Source organism: Orcinus orca, chromosome 1 (genome assembly GCF_937001465.1).
Source record: "Orcinus orca chromosome 1, mOrcOrc1.1, whole genome shotgun sequence".
Classification (NCBI taxonomy): Eukaryota; Metazoa; Chordata; class Mammalia; order Artiodactyla; family Delphinidae; genus Orcinus; species Orcinus orca.
In genome coordinates, this window is record NC_064559.1 from 10,470,399 (window position 1) to 10,488,826 (window position 18,428).

Sequence of the window (18,428 nt, forward strand, 5' to 3'; positions counted from 1 at the left end):
ATTTACAACTCTAAATTAACCACTAAGCACTGCTTTAGCTGCATCTCATGATTTTTGTCATCTTTTCATAATGATTTAATTGGAAATATTCTCTGATTTTCCTGTGTTTTCTTCTCTGACCCATGAATCACTTAGAAGTGTGTTTTACCACCCCTCCCCCCAAATTGTTTTTAGGTATCCTAGTATGGTTAACTTCAAATTTAATTCCATTGTGGTCAGAGGATATCCTTTGCATGCTTTCAGTTATTTTAAATTTATTGAGAATTTTTTGATGGTCTAGTATATCATCTGTGTTGGTGATCATACTGTGTGTACTTGAAAAGAATGTATATTCTGCAGTTGTTGGGTGTAATGCTTTTTAAATGTCAGTTAAGTCATAGTAGTTAATAGTTTTCAGATTTTCTGTGTGTTCAGTATTTTTAAAATAAATTTATTTATTTTTGGCTGCGTTGGGTCTTTGTTGCTGCACGCGGGCTTTCTCTAGTTGTAGTGAGTAGGGGCTACTGTTCGTTGTGGTGCACGGGCTTCTCATTGTGGTGGCTTCTCTTGTTGCGGAGCACAGGCTCTAGGTGCGCGGGCTTCAGTAGTTGTGGCGAGCGGGCTCTAGAGTGCAGGCTCAGTAGTTGTGGCGCACGGGCTTAGTTGCTCCGGGGCATGTGGGATCTTCCCAGACCACGGCTTGAACCCGTTTCCCCTGCATTGGCAGGCGGATTCTTAGCCACTGTGCCACCAGGGAAGCCCAAGTGTTCAGTATTTTTTAATGTACTTTATAAATTATTGTCTAGTTTTATCAGTTAACTGAGAGGTGGTGTTAAAATTTGCAACTAATGTTGTGGAAGCGTTGTTCTCTCTTTAATTCTGTCAGTTTTTTTCCCCAGTTTTATTGAGATAAACTTGACATACAAGATTGTCTAAGGGGCTTCCCGGGTGGCACAGTGGTTAAGAATCCACCTGCCGATGCAGGGGACTCGGGTTCGAGCCCTGGTCCGGGAAGATCCCACATGCCGCAGAGCAACTAAGCCCGTGCGCCACAACTACTGAAGCCTGCGCGCCTAGAGCCCATGCTCCACAACAAAAGCCGCGACAATGAGAAGCCCGCGCACTGCAACAAAGAGTAGCCCCCGCTCACTGCAACTAGAGAAAACCTGCGCACAACAACGAAGACCCAACACAGCCCCCCCACCCAAATAATAAAAAAAAAATAAATAAATTTTAAAAAAGATTGTGGAAGTGTAAGGTGTTGATTTGATGCAGTGATATATTGCAAAATAATAATTCAGTTTTTGCTTCATGTGTTTTGAAACTAATTAGATACCTTGCACATTTATGATTGTTGTATCTTTCTGGTGAATCGAACCTTTTATAGTTTTTACAACCTGATGAAAATAATGTGAGGCAGAAAACTTCAGGAAACAGGTGAAATCTCTAATCAGTTGCTTCAATTCTTGTTAATGGGGGGATTTGCTAGGTTAGGGAAGGTACATGTTGCCAAGTGAAGTGTTTACCCGTATATTTCCTTCTGTCACTGACCATTTCTAAATATACTTACTTTTGTGAGCTATCATGCTGTTAATGAGGGTTTAAGTTTGCTGGTGCACTGGGAGTTAATCTTTGAAAACTTCAGATCAATTTAAAAAAAAGATAAGTGTGTAGATACAAGATATGAGCCTGTTGATTGTGTGCTGTTTATTGTGTGCTAAGTGCTATGTGGCATGTGAAATAGAGATTGTCTTGGCTTTTAAGTTTACATAAAACACTGTATTGTATATTTGAGGGTTGCTGAGAGAGGTCTTAAAAGTTCTCATCACAAGAAAAAAATTGTAAGTGTGTGGTGATGGACTTACTGTGGTGTTCATCTTGCTATATACACACACACACAAATATCAAATCATTATGTTGTATACCTGGAACTAACATACTGGGGGAAGAAAGAAATTTAAGATCTTGGGGGACAGGCAAGAGGATGTGTGGAGGTGCTGTATTGGTTATTTATGGCAACACAATAAAATTACAGCAATATTTAGTGGCTTAAAACAACGCACGTTTATTATCACACAGTTTCTGTAGATTAGGAATTTGAGTACAGCTTAACTGGGTCCTTTGGCTCAGGGTTTCTCAACAATTGCTGTCAAGATGTTGGCCAAAGTCATCACGGGGGTGGGTGGGGTGGAGGGAGGATCTTCTAAGCTCATTTACATAGTTATTGATTGAATTTAGTTGCAGGCAGTTGGACCGAGGGCCTCAGTTCCTCCCCACAGCTGGCCTGTCACGCCAGCCTTTCCCACAGGATGGAAGCCACAGTCTTTTTGTAAATGAACCCTGGAACTGACATTCCATAACTTTTGCCATGGAATAGAAGCAAGTTGATGGGTGTAGCCCACACCCATCAGGTGTGGCCCACAGGGGAAAGAGATTACACAACGGCATGAATACCAGGTGGTGGAGATCATTGGGAACCATCTTTTTTGTTGTGGTTGGGAGGAAGGAAGAAGATGCAAATTATTTCTTATAATTATACTTGTAATAGGAGCCAGAAACAGCAGGGAGAAATTATAAACCAAAGTTTATAACTAGGAAGCTAATGGTTGTCAGTGCAGCCCAAAGAGTTGTCTTATAAAAAGAAATAAGAGTAGCAAGGCATCTCAAATAACAAGACATACCAAAACTTTAAATATTCGTTGTAACACGTTGGATTAATTCTAGACAATGTTACTGTTTGTGTTTTCTTTATTAACATAAAAATTTTGACTTGTATTAAGACATAACCTTCAACCAAATGCAAGTGGGATTAATAAATAGTCTTATTGCTTGACAGACAAAAATACTTTTTTACATTTTCATGCTTTCTTAATATTTAAAGCTATTATATATTTTTTAAATTGTGGTAAAATATATAATACAAAGTTTATGTATTTTCACCATGTGTAATCACAGTTCAGTGGCCTTAAGTACATTCACATTGTTGTGTAACTATCACCACCAACCATCTCTAGAACTTTTTAATCTTCCCAAACTGAAACTGTACCCGTTAAATAGTCACTCCCCCTCCTTCCCTCCCCACAGCCCGTGAAAACAACCATTCTACCTTCTGTCTCTATTAGTTTGACTACTGTATGTCCTTTGTATAAGTGGAATCATACAGTATTTGTTCTTTGGTGTCTGGCTTATTTTAACTTAGCATTATGTCTTCATTGTGTTATAGCACTTGTCAGGATTTTTTCCTTTCTAAGTCTGAATAATATTTTATTGTATGTATATACCACATTTTATTTATCCATTAACCTGTTGATGGACATTGGTGTTTACCTTTTGGCTGAATAGTGCTGCTGTGAATATTGGTGTACAAATATCTGTTCAAGTCTCTGCTTTGGGAGCTGTCTCAGAAGCTGCTTAGCACAGGTGGGCATGGAAAGGAATTAGCTTTAAGTTTAATTCTGATGAAAAAGAGATCTATAGCGGACAAGAGAGGTTTCTACTAGTTAAAAAATACAAGTGATAGATACCTAAGTAAGTTGTTTCATTAAACTTTACCAAGTTACAAATGGTGTTAACAGGTCTTTTTGTGAAAGACTGAGCTTTTCATAAAGTTGTCATAAAAAGTTTCATCGAAAAAACCAAAAACAAAACCGTTTCATAAAAGTTTCATTTTGGGGACTTCCCTGGTGGTGCAGTGGTTAAGAATCTGCCTGCCAATGCAGGGGACACGGGTTCGAGCCCTGGTCTGGGAAGATCCCACATGCCGAGGAGCAACTAAGCCTGTGAGCCACAACTACTGAGCCTGAGCTCTAGAGCCCTCGAGCCACAACTGCTGAGCCCGAGTGCCACAACTACTGAAGCCCGCGTGCCTAGAGCCCGTGCTCCGCAGCAAGAGAAGCCACAACAATGAGAAGCTGCACACTGCAACGAAGAGTAGCCCCCGCTCGCCATAACTAGAGAAAGCCGGCGTGCAGCAACGAAGACCCAACACAGCCAAAAATAAATAATAAATAAATTTATTTTTTAAAAAAAGAAAAAGTTTCATTTTGTTTTAATGACTGGTTTAAAGAATAATTAACTCTATGCACTTACTGTAATTTAAGATGATGATGTTTATGGTATTTTAGAAAATAAACTACCACACCAGATGTCACTAGGTCTGCTGACCATTCACATTTTCTACAATAATTTTGGATTCAGATTATAATTCAGGTGTGCCCAATTTTAGGAAAGTCAGCGACAGTAAATTAGCCACTTACCTAAGGTGAGATTTCTGGCAACTTCAACCGTCTAGAACTCAGCCATAAAATGGAGCTTTCTTATACTGTACTTCTTTTTTTTTTTAATTATCACTTCATCCTGCACCACGTCTTTGATTCAGCAGAAATTTAGTGAGCTCCTGAGTAGGGGCTAAACACCAGCTACTGTTAACTATATCAGTAAAACACAGTCCCTCCCCTCCCAATCTAGTTGGGAAGACATTAGTAAATGGTTACAGTGTTACCCCTAGTTCAGTCTGTATTCATATTCAGTCCTCTTCTTTGTTTTCATTTATCTGAAAGGATCTTTTTTCTGTAGTTTTAGGTTGAAATTTTATCTTAATTTTCTAGTCAGTACTATACTAACTTGGATGAAAATAACTAAAGTTTCTTGTATTATTTCATTTTACCTATTCTTTTTGAAAAATGAGAGTGGTATTCCTCATATTAGCTGGTGTATTTTAGAGTTCATGTACTCTAATGCTAAATTGTTACATTGTATAGTAACAAAATCAGGGTAGTTAAAGATAATGGAATGGTGGGTGCTGTTCTACCATATGACTTGTCTTAAAAATCATGTTATATTTATATATTCTTCATTTGTGTGCATGCGTGTGTGTGTGTCTAGTTTGATGTCTAAAAGGCTTCCCACAGATTTTGCCTTCATGTAATTCTTTGAAGAATGTTGAGGTTCAATTGGAAGGAAACTTTCCCTGAAGTATTAATTTTATGCATATGTTTTGTACTATCTTTAAAAAAAGTCTGTGATAGTCTAGATATGTTTTCGTAGTAGTATAAGGTATAATTTTCTCTAGTGAAGTCTTCAAAAGAATCCTGGTTTATTTCTACAAGAACATCAATTTCAGCAAATATACAAATTCCCTTCCTTTAACTTCAACAAATATAACATGAAGTATAATGCAGAAATGATAGAAAACTTCTGAGGAGTTAATTTTATTGAACTAATATAATTGGTAGGTAGGCAGACTCTAACTCTCTTATTCAAGTAGAGTGATCGAAAGTCCAGACTCTGAAGCAGACTGCTGCTTTGAAGCCCATTTCTGTCACTTCCTACAGTATGTTGTTTGGTCAAATTAATTCACTTCTCTGTCTCAATTTCCTATCTGTAGAATGGGAATATTAACAAGTATCTACCAAATAAAATTGTTGAATAAATAAATGAATTAATAAAGGCAAAGTACATAGAACAGTGTGTGGATCTTCTTAAGTATTATATTCATATTAGTATTTGTTTTTATTATTAGTATCATTATTATCATCACGACCCTGACTCAGTAATTAATTATATATGTCACTTATTTGTCTCTGGGTTTTATATCTTTATTAATGTAAGGAGATTTCTTTACGACTGCAACTGGAGATATGTCAGTCTATACTAAAATACTATAGATAGTCAAAAATTAATAGATTTTCCCTCATTGATTTTGTTATGATTTTTGTGCTTGCAGTTAAGCAATACTTTGAAACATAGGCTCTGAAAATATTTATCTATGGATAGTTGTAGAGTACGGTCTCCTGAAACAGTTGGTTTTAATTTTTTTAAAATAGTGTTTTGCTTTTTTGTTGTTAACTAGTCTTCTGTATCACAGGAAAGGCAGGAGGGCTTGACTTACCTGGGCTGCTTCTCGGCAGCAGGCCAGGTTTCCTTCAGTACGTGCCCAGCCAGTTGCATGCAGAGACAGGTTTCCATCCAAGATTTTCTGTCTTAGTAGTTTCTTAATTCTCTTTTTACTTCCTGCCCAATATGATTTCATTTTCTTTTCTCTCTACAAACCCTTATAAATTCCATCCTCGTTTTCTCCTCTCTTGTGGTTCTAAGAATATCAAAATAGTCGCATTTTCATTTTCTGTATTATTCCTCTCTCTCCAGGTATATTGTTGGCAGAGGCAGGTTCTTTTTGTTGGCCAAGTCACATTTATAGGATTTTTCATGTTCTGTACTTATTCAAATAAGAGGTATTCATAGTTAAAGTCAAATAGTACCATAAAGATTTTTTTAAAAGCTTACTCTTCAAAAAAAAAAAAAAAAAAGCTTACTCTTCTTCCTAAACATGCATAACTGCATGTAGGAAGTGCCTCCTTTCAGGTACTTTTTCTACATAGTATTTTACCTAATGATTTCTCCTTTTTTTTAAGAGACTTTTTCATCCTATGGGATAACCCAACAGATTTGCTGAAATGTTTTCTAAAACATGCTATCTTGCTTTAGATATATTGGTCATTTTCTGTGGCGACTGTGGATCCGTTATATGTTAGATTACAGTTGTACTTTGTGCATGAATATAGATGTTATGGGATGAAGAGTTAAGTAGTGACATTGATCTTTTCACCTTTTAAAAAAAACCTTTTAGAGGTAGACATAGAGAATGGACTTGGTGACATGGGGTGGGAGGGCGAAGCTGGGGCGAAGTGAGAGTAGCATCGACATACACACACTACCGAATGTAAAATAGTTGGCTGGTGGGAAGCAGCAGCATAGCACAGGGAGATCAGCTCCGTGCTTTGGGGCGGCCTAGAGGGATGGGATAGGGAGGGTGGGAGGGAGACGCAAGAGGGAGGGGATATGAGGACATGTGTATGCATATGGCTGATTCACTTTGTTGTACAACAGAAACTAACACAGTATTGTGAAGCAATTATACTCCAATAAAGAGCTATTAAAAAAAACCCAACCTTTTAGTATTTCTTAGAGAGATGAATGGTATACAACTCTGTGGTCTTTAGTGGAAATTTTGCCTTTCTACGTTATTGGAGCTACTGCCTCACAGATGGTTTTCTTGCCTTGCAGAAAATAAGTTTGTTTGCTGCCTTATTTGTATCTGCTGTTTGTCAGTGGCATTCACAGAGTTTTCCCGTATCCTTCAATCAGGGAGCCAGGACAGCAGCACCTAGCTGTTCTAGCAAGCAGCACCTGCCCCCCGCCCCGCCCCGCCCCCCCCCCCCCCCGCCATTCTTAGCAAGTTTTTTGGTTTATGGATGGAATATGAAAGGAGAAAAGCTAGTTAGTATTTCACAAATGTAGCATATAGTAGAAGCTTTTGTATGTAATGTGATCTGTACGGGTGATGATGGTTGGTTAATTGATCTCAAGCTTGGTATCCTTAAAAATGACATGTACCTTAGAGCATTTTAGTCTACATTATGTTCATTCTGTGACTTTTATTTTTGATAAAGCCTTTAGTGTTAGTCTGGTGATGAGACGTCTACATTATTTTTCTTTCCTGAAGCATGCCCATGTTTTACCTTCAGAGTTCCAGCTTTGGTTTCTTTAAAGTGGAGAGAGAACTTAAGATATATACAGAGCATTCTCAGTATAGCAGTCTGCTAGACTTGTGTGATTCCCCCGTCTTTTATGTATATCTTACAATTTTTCAGTGACTCATCTTGATAGGAACTTAATTTTCATAGAATTTCTATATATTCACATTGTATCCCTTTATATAATATTTAAATTGCATAATTACAGTACAAGTACACTTGGAATGAATATATTTGGTCACAAACACAGCTGACTTCTTAATAAGTATACAGCCTAACTGGGAGCAGAAGAGTGCGGGGTGATTAGAATAGTTTACTAGCTCAGAGCTGAGTGTTTTGAGTGCTAATGGTATGTTTTATAGATGGAAAGGAGAAGGTCTGAGATTGTCCATTTGGGCATTGGAAGTCAGAAAAGGGAGCTTTCACTGGCATGTTTTGGGGCTCTTACTCAAAGCTTATGGATTTTTACTTTTGACAGTTAATATTGCTCACTACTTTCCAAGTTAGTACTTCAACAAATCTTAGTTAGGAGAGATGAAAATATACAATGCTGACCCTTCAAGGGTTTAATATGATGTTGTTGGAGACGTGATATGCATAGTGTATTGTGAGAACCCAGAGAGTGAGTTCCTATTACATATTGAGGGAGAGAGGAAAAGCTTTCAAGAGGATGTGACACTTGTGTCTAAATTCTGCAGAACTGTCAGTATTAGGCGAGGAGGAGAGGTGCAGTTAGGTTAGGTACAGGGCATGTGCAAAGGTGTAGATATATGGACAAATACGGCATAATTGTCATTGCTGTAGTGAATACTGATGTGCCCCCAGTGGTGGGATGTGCCACCAGCAGCAGGATGGTAGAATGGTGTCTTGTACACATTTCGTGCTACAAGTATTTGAAAGAAAGTATGAACGTTGAGAAAGACAGAGGCCAAATCACAGTAGACCCCTTGTGCCATGCTATGAAGCCAAAGTTTATCCTGAAATGAGTCTTTAGAGTGTCTTAAGCAGAACAGTGATGTGATGAGATTTGCTTTAGAAAAATTTCCCTCTGGAAGCACTGGGAAGAAGGAGTAAAATTGCAGTCAGGGATACCAGTTAGGAGACTTGAAATAAACCAGATGAGAAACCAGGGACGGCCCAAATTAAAGCTTTTGAGCATTGTGAGCAAAGGGAACTAATGAATTTAGAAGTTTTTAGGAAGTAGAATTGACGGGCCTCGGTGACCGAGTGCCTGGCAGGGTGAAGGGCAGGGAGGATGCTGGTGTGACCCCTAGGTTTGCAGGATGGCTAGAGTCTAGAGTGCTGAACTGAGAGAAAAAGCCTTCTATTTGTGACTCCTCTAGTGCTTAACACAATACAGGGCATGCTATTTATTGCTTACTTTCCTATTTGAAGAAAATACATGTTTATTAGTCCCGATTTGAGTGCATAATCTTTTATAACTCTAGGAGGGCATGGAATGCAGGTGTGAAAAATAATTGTGGAATTGAATTGAAATCAAATTATGTTTAAGCCTCTTTAATGCTTGAAATGTTATAAAATTACAAGCTTGAGCAAAAAAAATTGACATCAGAGAATAAGGTGGAAATACTGTCTTTAAAATTACCAACTTTTTTAAAAAAATTAATTTTATTTATTTATTTTTGGCTGCCTTGGGTCTTCGTTGCTGCGTGCGGGCTTTCTCTAGTTGCGGCCAGCGGAGGCTACTCTTCGTAGCGGTGCGCGGGCTTCTTGTTGTGGTGGCTTCTCTTGTTGCTGAGCACGGGCTCTAGGCGCGCAGGCTTCAGTAGTTGTGGCTCGCGGACTCTAGAGCGCAGGCTCAATAGTTGTGGCGCACGGGCTTGGTTGCTCCGCGGCATGTGGGATCTTCCTGGACCAGGGCTCGAATCCGTGTCCGCTTGCATTGGCAGGCGGATTCTTAACCACCGCACCACCAGGGAAGCCCTAAAATTCCCAACTTCTTTGTGTAATTTCTTTCTTAATATTTTATCTTCTGAATAACTGACATCTTGATTCACAGAGTGACTAAGTATCATAACAGACGAGATGCTAATTCTCTTTCTTAGAGTAAACTCTCTAAGTCGTTGGTAGTATAGCAGAGGTTATTGTATAGACCTTGATAACTTAGTGCAGACTAGGCTCTGTCATTCGAAGATAAATGACATTCTCCTTTTCAAAGATGATGAATACATTTTTATATGTATGTAAAAATAAATTAATTGGGACCATGACTTCCAGTAGTGACATCCTTTATAGCATGTCGCATACTACTTTGGGAGTATCAGTAAAATGCTAGGTGACATAATTTTTCTCTTGCCTTTGGTGCTTAAAGCCCTCTAGTGGCTTCCCAATGCACTTGGAGTAAAATCCTAACTCCTTCCTGTGGCTCAGATATTACCTCCGCAGAGAGTCCTCCTGGTGGAAAAATTAATGAATGCTATGGGAGGAGGGAGCAATTAATTCTGGCTTTGGGGACTCCACAAAGACTTAACAGAAGGAATGGTATTTGATCCAGATCTTGATGATCCAATTCTTGAGTAGGATTTTGTTAAATGAAATTATGTACTGAACGAGAATGTAAACAATGCCTACTCTGTGCCTAGGCACTGCATATTCATGCTTTCTTTGACAAGTAATGGTTACTTTGAAAGGAAGTTGCTATTTTCAAAGACTTGGCTTTATTGCAATCTCCGTAAACAGCATAGACAAGAATAGCCAAGGGATCCTTACTCTGCTTAAATACCAGGAACCATTTCATTCACAGGTAACCTATAAAAATAAAATTGGGCCAGCATTTTCTACCATCATATATAGCTGTTCAGGAAATTTGACTATATTTAGAAATGAATTTTTACAAAGCCACAAAATTGGATTGTAGTGTCATGGTTTTTATTTTTTTAAAAAAAAAATCAGCTGTCTTTAGCCTTCTAATGCCATATTTCATTTTTTAAAAAAACAAAATTAACATCAGGAAAATGAGGTATAATCAATTACATATACCATTTGCATTTGGTCATAAAATGAAATTTTTGTTTATAACTAATTTACTGCCTGATCTTCACAAAAGTACAGCTCAGTAATTTACTAATTTAATCTTTTATGTACTTCCTTTACTGACTCAGAATGTTGAAGGCTTACTAGGTATTCATTTTGAGCCTTGTTATAATTCAGGTAGAATGATAATATAAAGATTATAAAATTTCTGTCTTTTTTGCTGTGCTTGTTTAGATCTTTATTTTCTTTAATTTTTTCCCCTTTTTGACTCTTCAATAGCTGTGGTTCTTAAATCTTGCCTTCCTTCCATGTTACTTTTCCCTGAAAAACTGCACATATGTGAATTTCTGAAATTTCGTCATTTCAGAAATTCTCTCATTGACTTTCTCATCTAAAAATCCTCCTAGATAAAGTTGGAAATTCTTACCAGAAGAACCTCTAGCTGACCTGTCACTGCTCTGGTGCTTGTATAGACACCAACGTACAGGCAGTTCTGTTGTGACTCAGGCCAGTCATATAGTCATACATATAAAGCAGGCAGGCTTGTAAGTATTTCACTGGGCCAGGGAGAAATGGAAGAAAAAAAAAAAGTGGGCAATGTAGAGAATTGTATGGAAAGCTAATTATTATATTTATAGTATATTACGTTGTATTTATTTTGAGATTTTTAAGTTCCAAAATATCTTCATTTTAGTAAGTTATGGTGGTCCCCTACCTTACCCTGAAATCTCCTACCTGGCAAGTAGGCCAAAATACTGTCAACCCTGTTCTGTACTGATTCATCCAGTCGGTCTTTGAAGTTTATGGGTTTGTGAAATCCAAAACTGGGTACCACTAGCTTATTTTGTGCATACCTGTAATTTGGAGTTGGTATATTGAGTGGGAGTTTTCTTCTCAAATCAACAGTCTGTTCTCTCTCTTTTTTTTTTTTTTTTTTTTTGCTGTACATGGGCCTCTCACTGTTGTGGCCTCTCCTGTTGTGGAGCACAGGCTCCGGATGCGCAAGCTCAGCGGCCATGGCTCACGGGCCCAGCCGCTCCGCGGCATGTGGGATCTTCCCGGACCGGGGCACAAACCCGTGTCCCCTGCATCAGCAGGCGGACTCTCAACCACTGCGCCACCAGGGAAGCCCTGTTCTCTTATTTTTTTGATACAAACTGGGTGTCCAACAATTCAACTGAATTCAAACACTGACTTTCTGGAATTAGTACAAGATGCCATAGGTTGAGGGCTCAGTCCCACAAGACTGCTCCCACTTAGACCTGGCTGCTGTCAACTGAAAAAAAAAAAGTACAACCTGACAGTAGTGAGTTAAGTAGTGAGTAAGTTTTATCTGGGGCCAAATGGGAACTATAGCCTGGGAGACAGCTTCTCAGAAAGCTCTGGGGAACTGTTCGAAAAGATAAGGGGGAGGTCAGTATCTATGTGATTTTGGCAAAGGAGGATCAATCAAGCACACATTTTGGCAGAAGGTTGCTGCTAGTCACGAGGAGCAGATGTCTCTGTTAATGATTTTAGTGCTTTTCTAGATGTGAGAAGATGCAAGAAATTGGGCTCATAAAGTCTTCTGAAAATATCTAACTGTCTGAAGGCCTGTTCTGCCAGTTTTCCCCAGAGCACAGAGCGCCTCATTCCTGATCTCCGCCCCGAACTCCTTTCAGGGGGTATTGAAGGTCAGCGACTCCAGTGGCTTAGTGAGAACCAGATGGGAAGTGACAGTTTTTAGTTGGCACTGCCAGTGGGGTACTTAGGTTACCCACACTTAGGCCCAGCTGACTACAAATTCGGGGGTTCCCAAGACTCCCCTTCAGGCTTAATAATTGTTAAAATGATTCCCAGAGCTCAGGAAGGTGTTTTACTTACCATTACTGGTTTATCATAAAGGATACAACTCAGAAACAGCCAGGTGGAAGAGATGTATAGGGCAAGGAATAGAGAGCTTCTAGGCCCTCTCTAGGCATGCCACCCAACCAGCACCTGGATGTGAGCTCGATTGGGTGTTTTTACGGAGATTTCATCATGTAGGAATGATTGATTAAATCATTGGCCATTGTGAGTGAGACCAGTCTCCGGCCCTTCTCTCCTCCCCAGAGGTGGGGAAGGGGTGAGACTGAACATTTCTACCCTCTGATCTTGGCTTTGTATGGAAGCCTAGAGTAATCTCATTAGCATACCAAAGACACTCTTACTGCTCAGGAGATGCCAAGGGTTTTAGGAGCTCTGTTCCAGGAACCTGACAAAGACCAGATATATTTTGTTATACCATAGGATGTGTGTCTCTAGTTGAGGAGAGGTCCTCAGGTGTGTGGAAAGGAATGGAAAGACTTGGCTTGGTCGCTAAGAGCCCACTGGACAGCGCCATTCCTTCCTGGCTGGGCCTTGATGTGGCTTCTCTGAGGGCCGGATGCCTGGTAGAACTACAGGGTTGTTTGGGTCTTAGCTTGTATCTTCACAGTTTGCTGCATAACCCGCGTGGCTCTGACTATACCTCCAGTGACACTTCAGCTCTTACCCACATCTTATGTTTTTCTTCCCTTTAACCTTGACTTCTCTTGGTGCTTCTTGGTTTTGTTTAGAGTTAGATTTGTATCCTTAACATCTCAGTTTGAAGATTTCTTTTCATCTTCATTAGAAAACTAATCAACCAGTTTTTGTATTTTTGGCCTTTCTTGGCTACCTTGATACGTTCATTTAGAGGTGTCTTTGTTTCTGTGGTTATAGGGAAATTGAAGTGACTAGACATTTGCTTGCTGACTAAGTGGTTTATATATATCTTGAATAATTAAGCATTAGTCAGAGCTATTCAGTTAACTCGGTGCTTCAGTAATTTGGAATGTCTCCGGCATCCCACTGTAGAGCAATGAGGAAGAAAAAGGTGGAGGAGAAAGTTGGGACATTTTATTTAACTCTCCTGGTTTTAGATTTCTGGTGTATCTTTTTTTTTTTTTTTTGAGGCATGGAATAACCTGATTTACAAAATAGGGGTTCAACTATTGCTTTAACTTCTATGATCCCAGTGGAACTTCTTGAAGAGACATTATTTCTTGAACCTTGGGGAAACATCGTGTATGTCCAAAAACATTAATTTTCGAACTGGAAAATACTGTTCTGTATTAATTTACAGATTTGTTTATTGAGTTGTTATTTACAGTTAGTTAGTAAATTTGTTTCTTGGATTGTATGCTGTAAGAGGCACTTTGCCTTAGCTTGTTTCTTTCTATAGGGTTATGTAAATTTTGTCCCTTAACAAGTATTTTTGTTGTGAGCAGTTGAAGAGATTTCAACTGCTGTGCTGACAAAGGCTCTTTAATCAAGCTTTTAAAAATAATTCAAGCTTTAGTCATTGCCTCGTTTTTACTCCCAGAACTAATTTACTAAAAAAAATTTGGTGCAGCATAAAAATTTAGACAGTACCACTGGGTTTATTTCAGTGTTTGTGCTGCACAGGTATTGTTACAAGTTTTTGTAAGATTTAGCTAATGGAAAATTACAAGCATTTATAACCCCACTGTTCTGGGTGGGTTTATTGCCCGGTGCCGTGACCTCTTTAGGTGTCATCAAGTCACACAACAAGTCTAGTAAAGCACAGACATATACTGTTGAGAGATGGGCCAGAAGTGTGGGTAAGCAGGGAGGGCATGAAAGCGACTGTTTCCCAGGATGTTGGGGAAGGACCCACATGATTTACTGTTTAAAATCTTGAAGGCTAAAATTGGTGGAATGAGCAGTGCTTTCGTTAAAAGATGGGGTTGGATGAGCTACTTAGCATCTCCATTAACAGCTGCTTAAGCAAGCATCAAGATAAGTCTTCTATATGGAGATTGAGTCATTTTAATTGGGTTAATAGTCAGCATGGAGTTAATATACCTGTTCTGTAGTTCACTTTTGGTATTTCATTTTAAAAAAATAACATATGGTATAAAATAAAGTAAAATTCCAAACAGTCTTTTTTGCCCAGTATTATTTTGGAATATATTTGAAAGATGAAACTATTGCTTAATATAGAATTAAGATCATCTCTACATTTTATTTATTCATGTATCTCAGTTTCACTTGGTAACAAATAATTGAGATGAAGCTGAGATTTAAAGATTCTCTCATGGAGTTGGTCTTCTTTTCTTCAATATTTATTTGTGGAGCTTAGAATTTAACATCTAGAAGAATCCTTAGAAATCATCTTATTTTACTTCTTCATTTTTAAGTGAAGAAATTTGAAACATAAGATGTTATCTTGCCTGAGTGGGGAGTCAGGGACTGACTGTCTCAGTCACCGGGCTGTCCATTGATTGCTAGTGACCACTCCATATCTCAAGGGGCAGAAGAGCCTAGCAGAATTTGTTATATAGACCTTGAAGCAAGCCTGATGATAAAAGTAATTTTGCCAGTAAAGAGAGGTAATCACAAACAGTTCACCAGTATTATAAACATATGTATACAGTTAAATAATGATTAATTTGTATTTGTAGTTATATTCAGTTTAATGAGTGTATTAGATCCTCAGATTTAGAAGAAAATGTTTCTTCTATCTAAGTGCTCTTTGTGGATCCTGATCTCTTTCTGGTCCCTCATTACAGTTCATTTTTTGGTCTATCTTCCCCATCAGACTCTACCCATAAGAGCAGGAAGCCTCTGTCTTGTTCATTGTTTCTGTTTCTAGCACCCAGTAAAGCACTAATTGTTGACCAACTGCTCGGTTACTCGGTTAGCTAACTCTGGTTTATATGGCTATGTGGGAAGCTTAGCATATTTTAAGTCTCTTAAAAGTTTGCTTTTCTTCCCCCCCCCCCACCCCAGTGAACAGAGTATCTGTCAGGCAAGAGCTGCTGTGATGGTTTACGATGATGCCAATAAAAAGTGGGTGCCAGCTGGTGGTTCAACCGGGTTCAGCAGAGTTCATATATATCATCATACAGGCAACAACACATTCAGAGTGGTGGGCAGGAAGATTCAGGACCATCAGGTAAGGGTCTATTAAATTCTTAACGTTATCTAGTATTACACAAGGACTTGATACATTCAGTACTTTAAAATTATAGACAAAAGAGATTCTATGGGACAAAGGATATAGGTTTGCCTTCCCACCCTCTCCACCTTTTATAAAGCCTGAATTTAGATGAGGATTTAGAACTAATTGTTCAAGAATATAAATCTGAGTTTTTCAGTTATGAATATTCTTTAGATGCTTCAAACTAGCTAGGTTTTGGAATCCAAAGTAAATTTAAGACAAACTAAAATGTGAAATACACTTAAGTAGCAGAGTCTGTTTAAGGAATTCATTTCCCACCAAAGGTATGGGGTTTGGGATTATAGGAAAGAGTTCAAAATGTAAATAGTTTCATAAAATATTGTTAAATTCATATACGATAGAAAAATTGTAGGTATTAAGGTTGCTGGAATAGTTAGGCTTTTGTAATTCATGTCTGCCATGACAACTAAACTTTTACTGATTCCCTGCTCTGGATTTCTTAGAAAGGTGACTGGATTATCTGATTACTCGGAGTTCTTGAGCCTTAACAGATCAGGAGCAGTAGATAGAGGAAAATACAAATAGGGTCTTGCTAGTATTAAGTACATGCTAATAGCAGTGAGGACTTTTATAAAGAACAGATTTACAAAATACTTTTTTTTGGCTCTGGTAAGATGGTAAAATCAACCAATGTTAAACATATGCAGGGAAAGTGTAACACGTTTCCAGCTGAGTTCTTACAAGGTAGGTCCCTGCATTTCCACTAGGAGACAGGGTGGTGTAGTGTGGGGTGGCCAGATGCTGCAGCAGCCCTGTGTTTTGGGATGGAGATTATGAACTGGTAGTATCCAGGGACTTAGATTTTGTGGCCTGTGAGAGGCTGGGCTTTGAAACCAGTATCTCTGCATAAAGCTGAGCCTCTTCAAGGGACTGCACACCATAAAAAGAGGACTTAGAAAAAATCCTCCGAATCAGCACAGGTAGGCAAAGGAGTTTGTTTCTGTCTGAGCTGGTTTAGGAGCTCCTCTGAAAAATGGGAACCTCCAGCTTCACTTACACAGCTCCAGTCAAGAAATTAACCAATACTGGTTGCAGGCCAGTGAAACTCCTAGGGCACCTGGCAAAAACAAATACATTGCTCCCCTGGAGAGGAACTTCTAAAGACCTGAATCAGTTTGCCGAAAGGCAGGTCACTGAATTTAGCAAGTGTAACTATTAGTACTAACTGTCCCAGCCTGCCCTCTGTCCTCTCAGGCTCCCTTCTCTTTCCTGTGCCCTCGCCCCCTACCCTGTTCTTTCTCCTCCCTAGCCTCCCTCCTTTTGCTCTCTGTGCCTGTTGCTGAGCCCTTCTCTGGTCTCCAGTCTCTGTACCAAGAACCCTCTCTCCCTGGGGGGTATCCAGGTCGTTCTGAGTACTTTCTCTCCCCTTTGTCTTTCCTCCAGCAAAGTGTCGCAGCGGTGAGTTAGGCCAGAGACAAATTGAATACTTCCTAAGATGCTACTATAGAGAAAAACTGGAAACTGGACGACTAGAACTTTGTAGACATTATCGAACATTTTAAACACAACATTCCAAACTAGTAGCTGTAAAATAAATTTTTGGTAAATTCAGTGAATTGGTCATTTGATAACACTGATGAACAAACCTAAAAGTATCTAAATATTGGCAAAAAATAAAATGAATATTTAAAAATAATTGGATCAAATCATTATTTGTAAACTTGAAATGAATATAATGTTATATGTCAGTTATACCTCAACTGAAAAAAAAATTAGAAATCTGTGTAAGTCAGGCAATTTCCATATGAAATACTGAAATTTTTATTCATAAGAAGTAAACTATCCTATGACTTCCAGTTTTGACAAATGGAGTGTTTCTTAAAATACTGGCAATTTAAAAACACACTTCTAAATAATTTGTGACACTAAGATGAAATCATTATGAAGATTAGAAAATGTTTAAAAATTAAGAAAAACCAACCTGGATCTGAGTGACAAGATATTACATATAGAAACCTGTGGGATGTCTAAGTTATCCGTAGATGGACCACCCACCCCGTCCCCCCGTTTATTCTCATATCTGCGGATCTTGTTTCTGTTTTGTCATGTTTGTTTGTTTGTTTTGTTTTTTAGATGCCTCATGTAAGTGAAATCATAGCGTATTTGTCTTTCTTTGTCTGACTTTTTCAGCATGATACCCTCTAGGTAGATGGACAAATCTTAATGGTATATAATAAGCAAACCCAAAAAAGCAGAAGGAAATACTAAAAATAAAAGAAAAAATAATAAATAGAAATTATTAACACAAAAGTGCTTCCCTGAATAAATTGACAGGATCAAACAAAAAAATTAAGTTATAAATAAACAATATTAGGGTTGGAAAGAGATATCACTATAGTTATAGTAAGGAAATAAATTATAATATTATGAACAGCTTTACACTAATAAATGGGCCATTTTGTAGAAAAATATAATTTACCACACCTGGCAGAAAAGTATAGAAACATAATAGACCTCAGTCATAAAATGTATCAGTAGTTAATAACCTACCCCCAAAATTAAGAAAAAAAGGAGGGCATGCAGAGCATTTATAAACAAAATCTAAAAACCTTCAAGCTATTACCTGTTTTATGCAAACGGTTCTAAAGAAGTGTTTTATGAGGCTAGTATAATTTTGATATCTGAGACATAGAAGAGCCATTTGAGAGAGGAAACGTATAAGCATGTTTCACTTAAGAACATTGATATAGATATAAAAATCCTCAATAAGATATTAGCTGACCAAATGCAACAATGTGTATGGGGGAAAAAAAAGACCACCAACTTGACCAAATAGGATTTATCTCTTTATCTCAGTAATGTAAGGATAGTTTAACATTAGATAACCTATTAATTTGCTAGGAGAAAACCTGTAAGAAACAAGAGTCTCAGAAAAAGCATTGATAAAATTAAAA

General features: G+C 38.3%; 1 protein-coding gene across 10 annotated transcripts in view; it reads left to right on the forward strand.

The window, feature by feature from the left end:
* Positions 1-18,428, forward strand: part of ENAH (ENAH actin regulator) — a 156,168-nt gene that overhangs the window by 64,318 nt on the left and 73,422 nt on the right. For 9 of the 10 annotated variants that reach the window (XR_007475440.1, XM_049705721.1, XM_033430397.2 and 6 more), the window contains exon 2: positions 15,303-15,468. The exons of the other annotated variant lie outside the window; for it this stretch is intronic. Coding sequence is in view for 8 of the 9 variants with exons in the window: in XM_049705721.1 (XP_049561678.1) it covers positions 15,303-15,468 (166 nt within the window). In the remaining variant the exon portion in view is untranslated. The remainder of the gene's footprint in view (positions 1-15,302; positions 15,469-18,428) is intronic. 10 annotated transcript variants of the gene reach the window in all.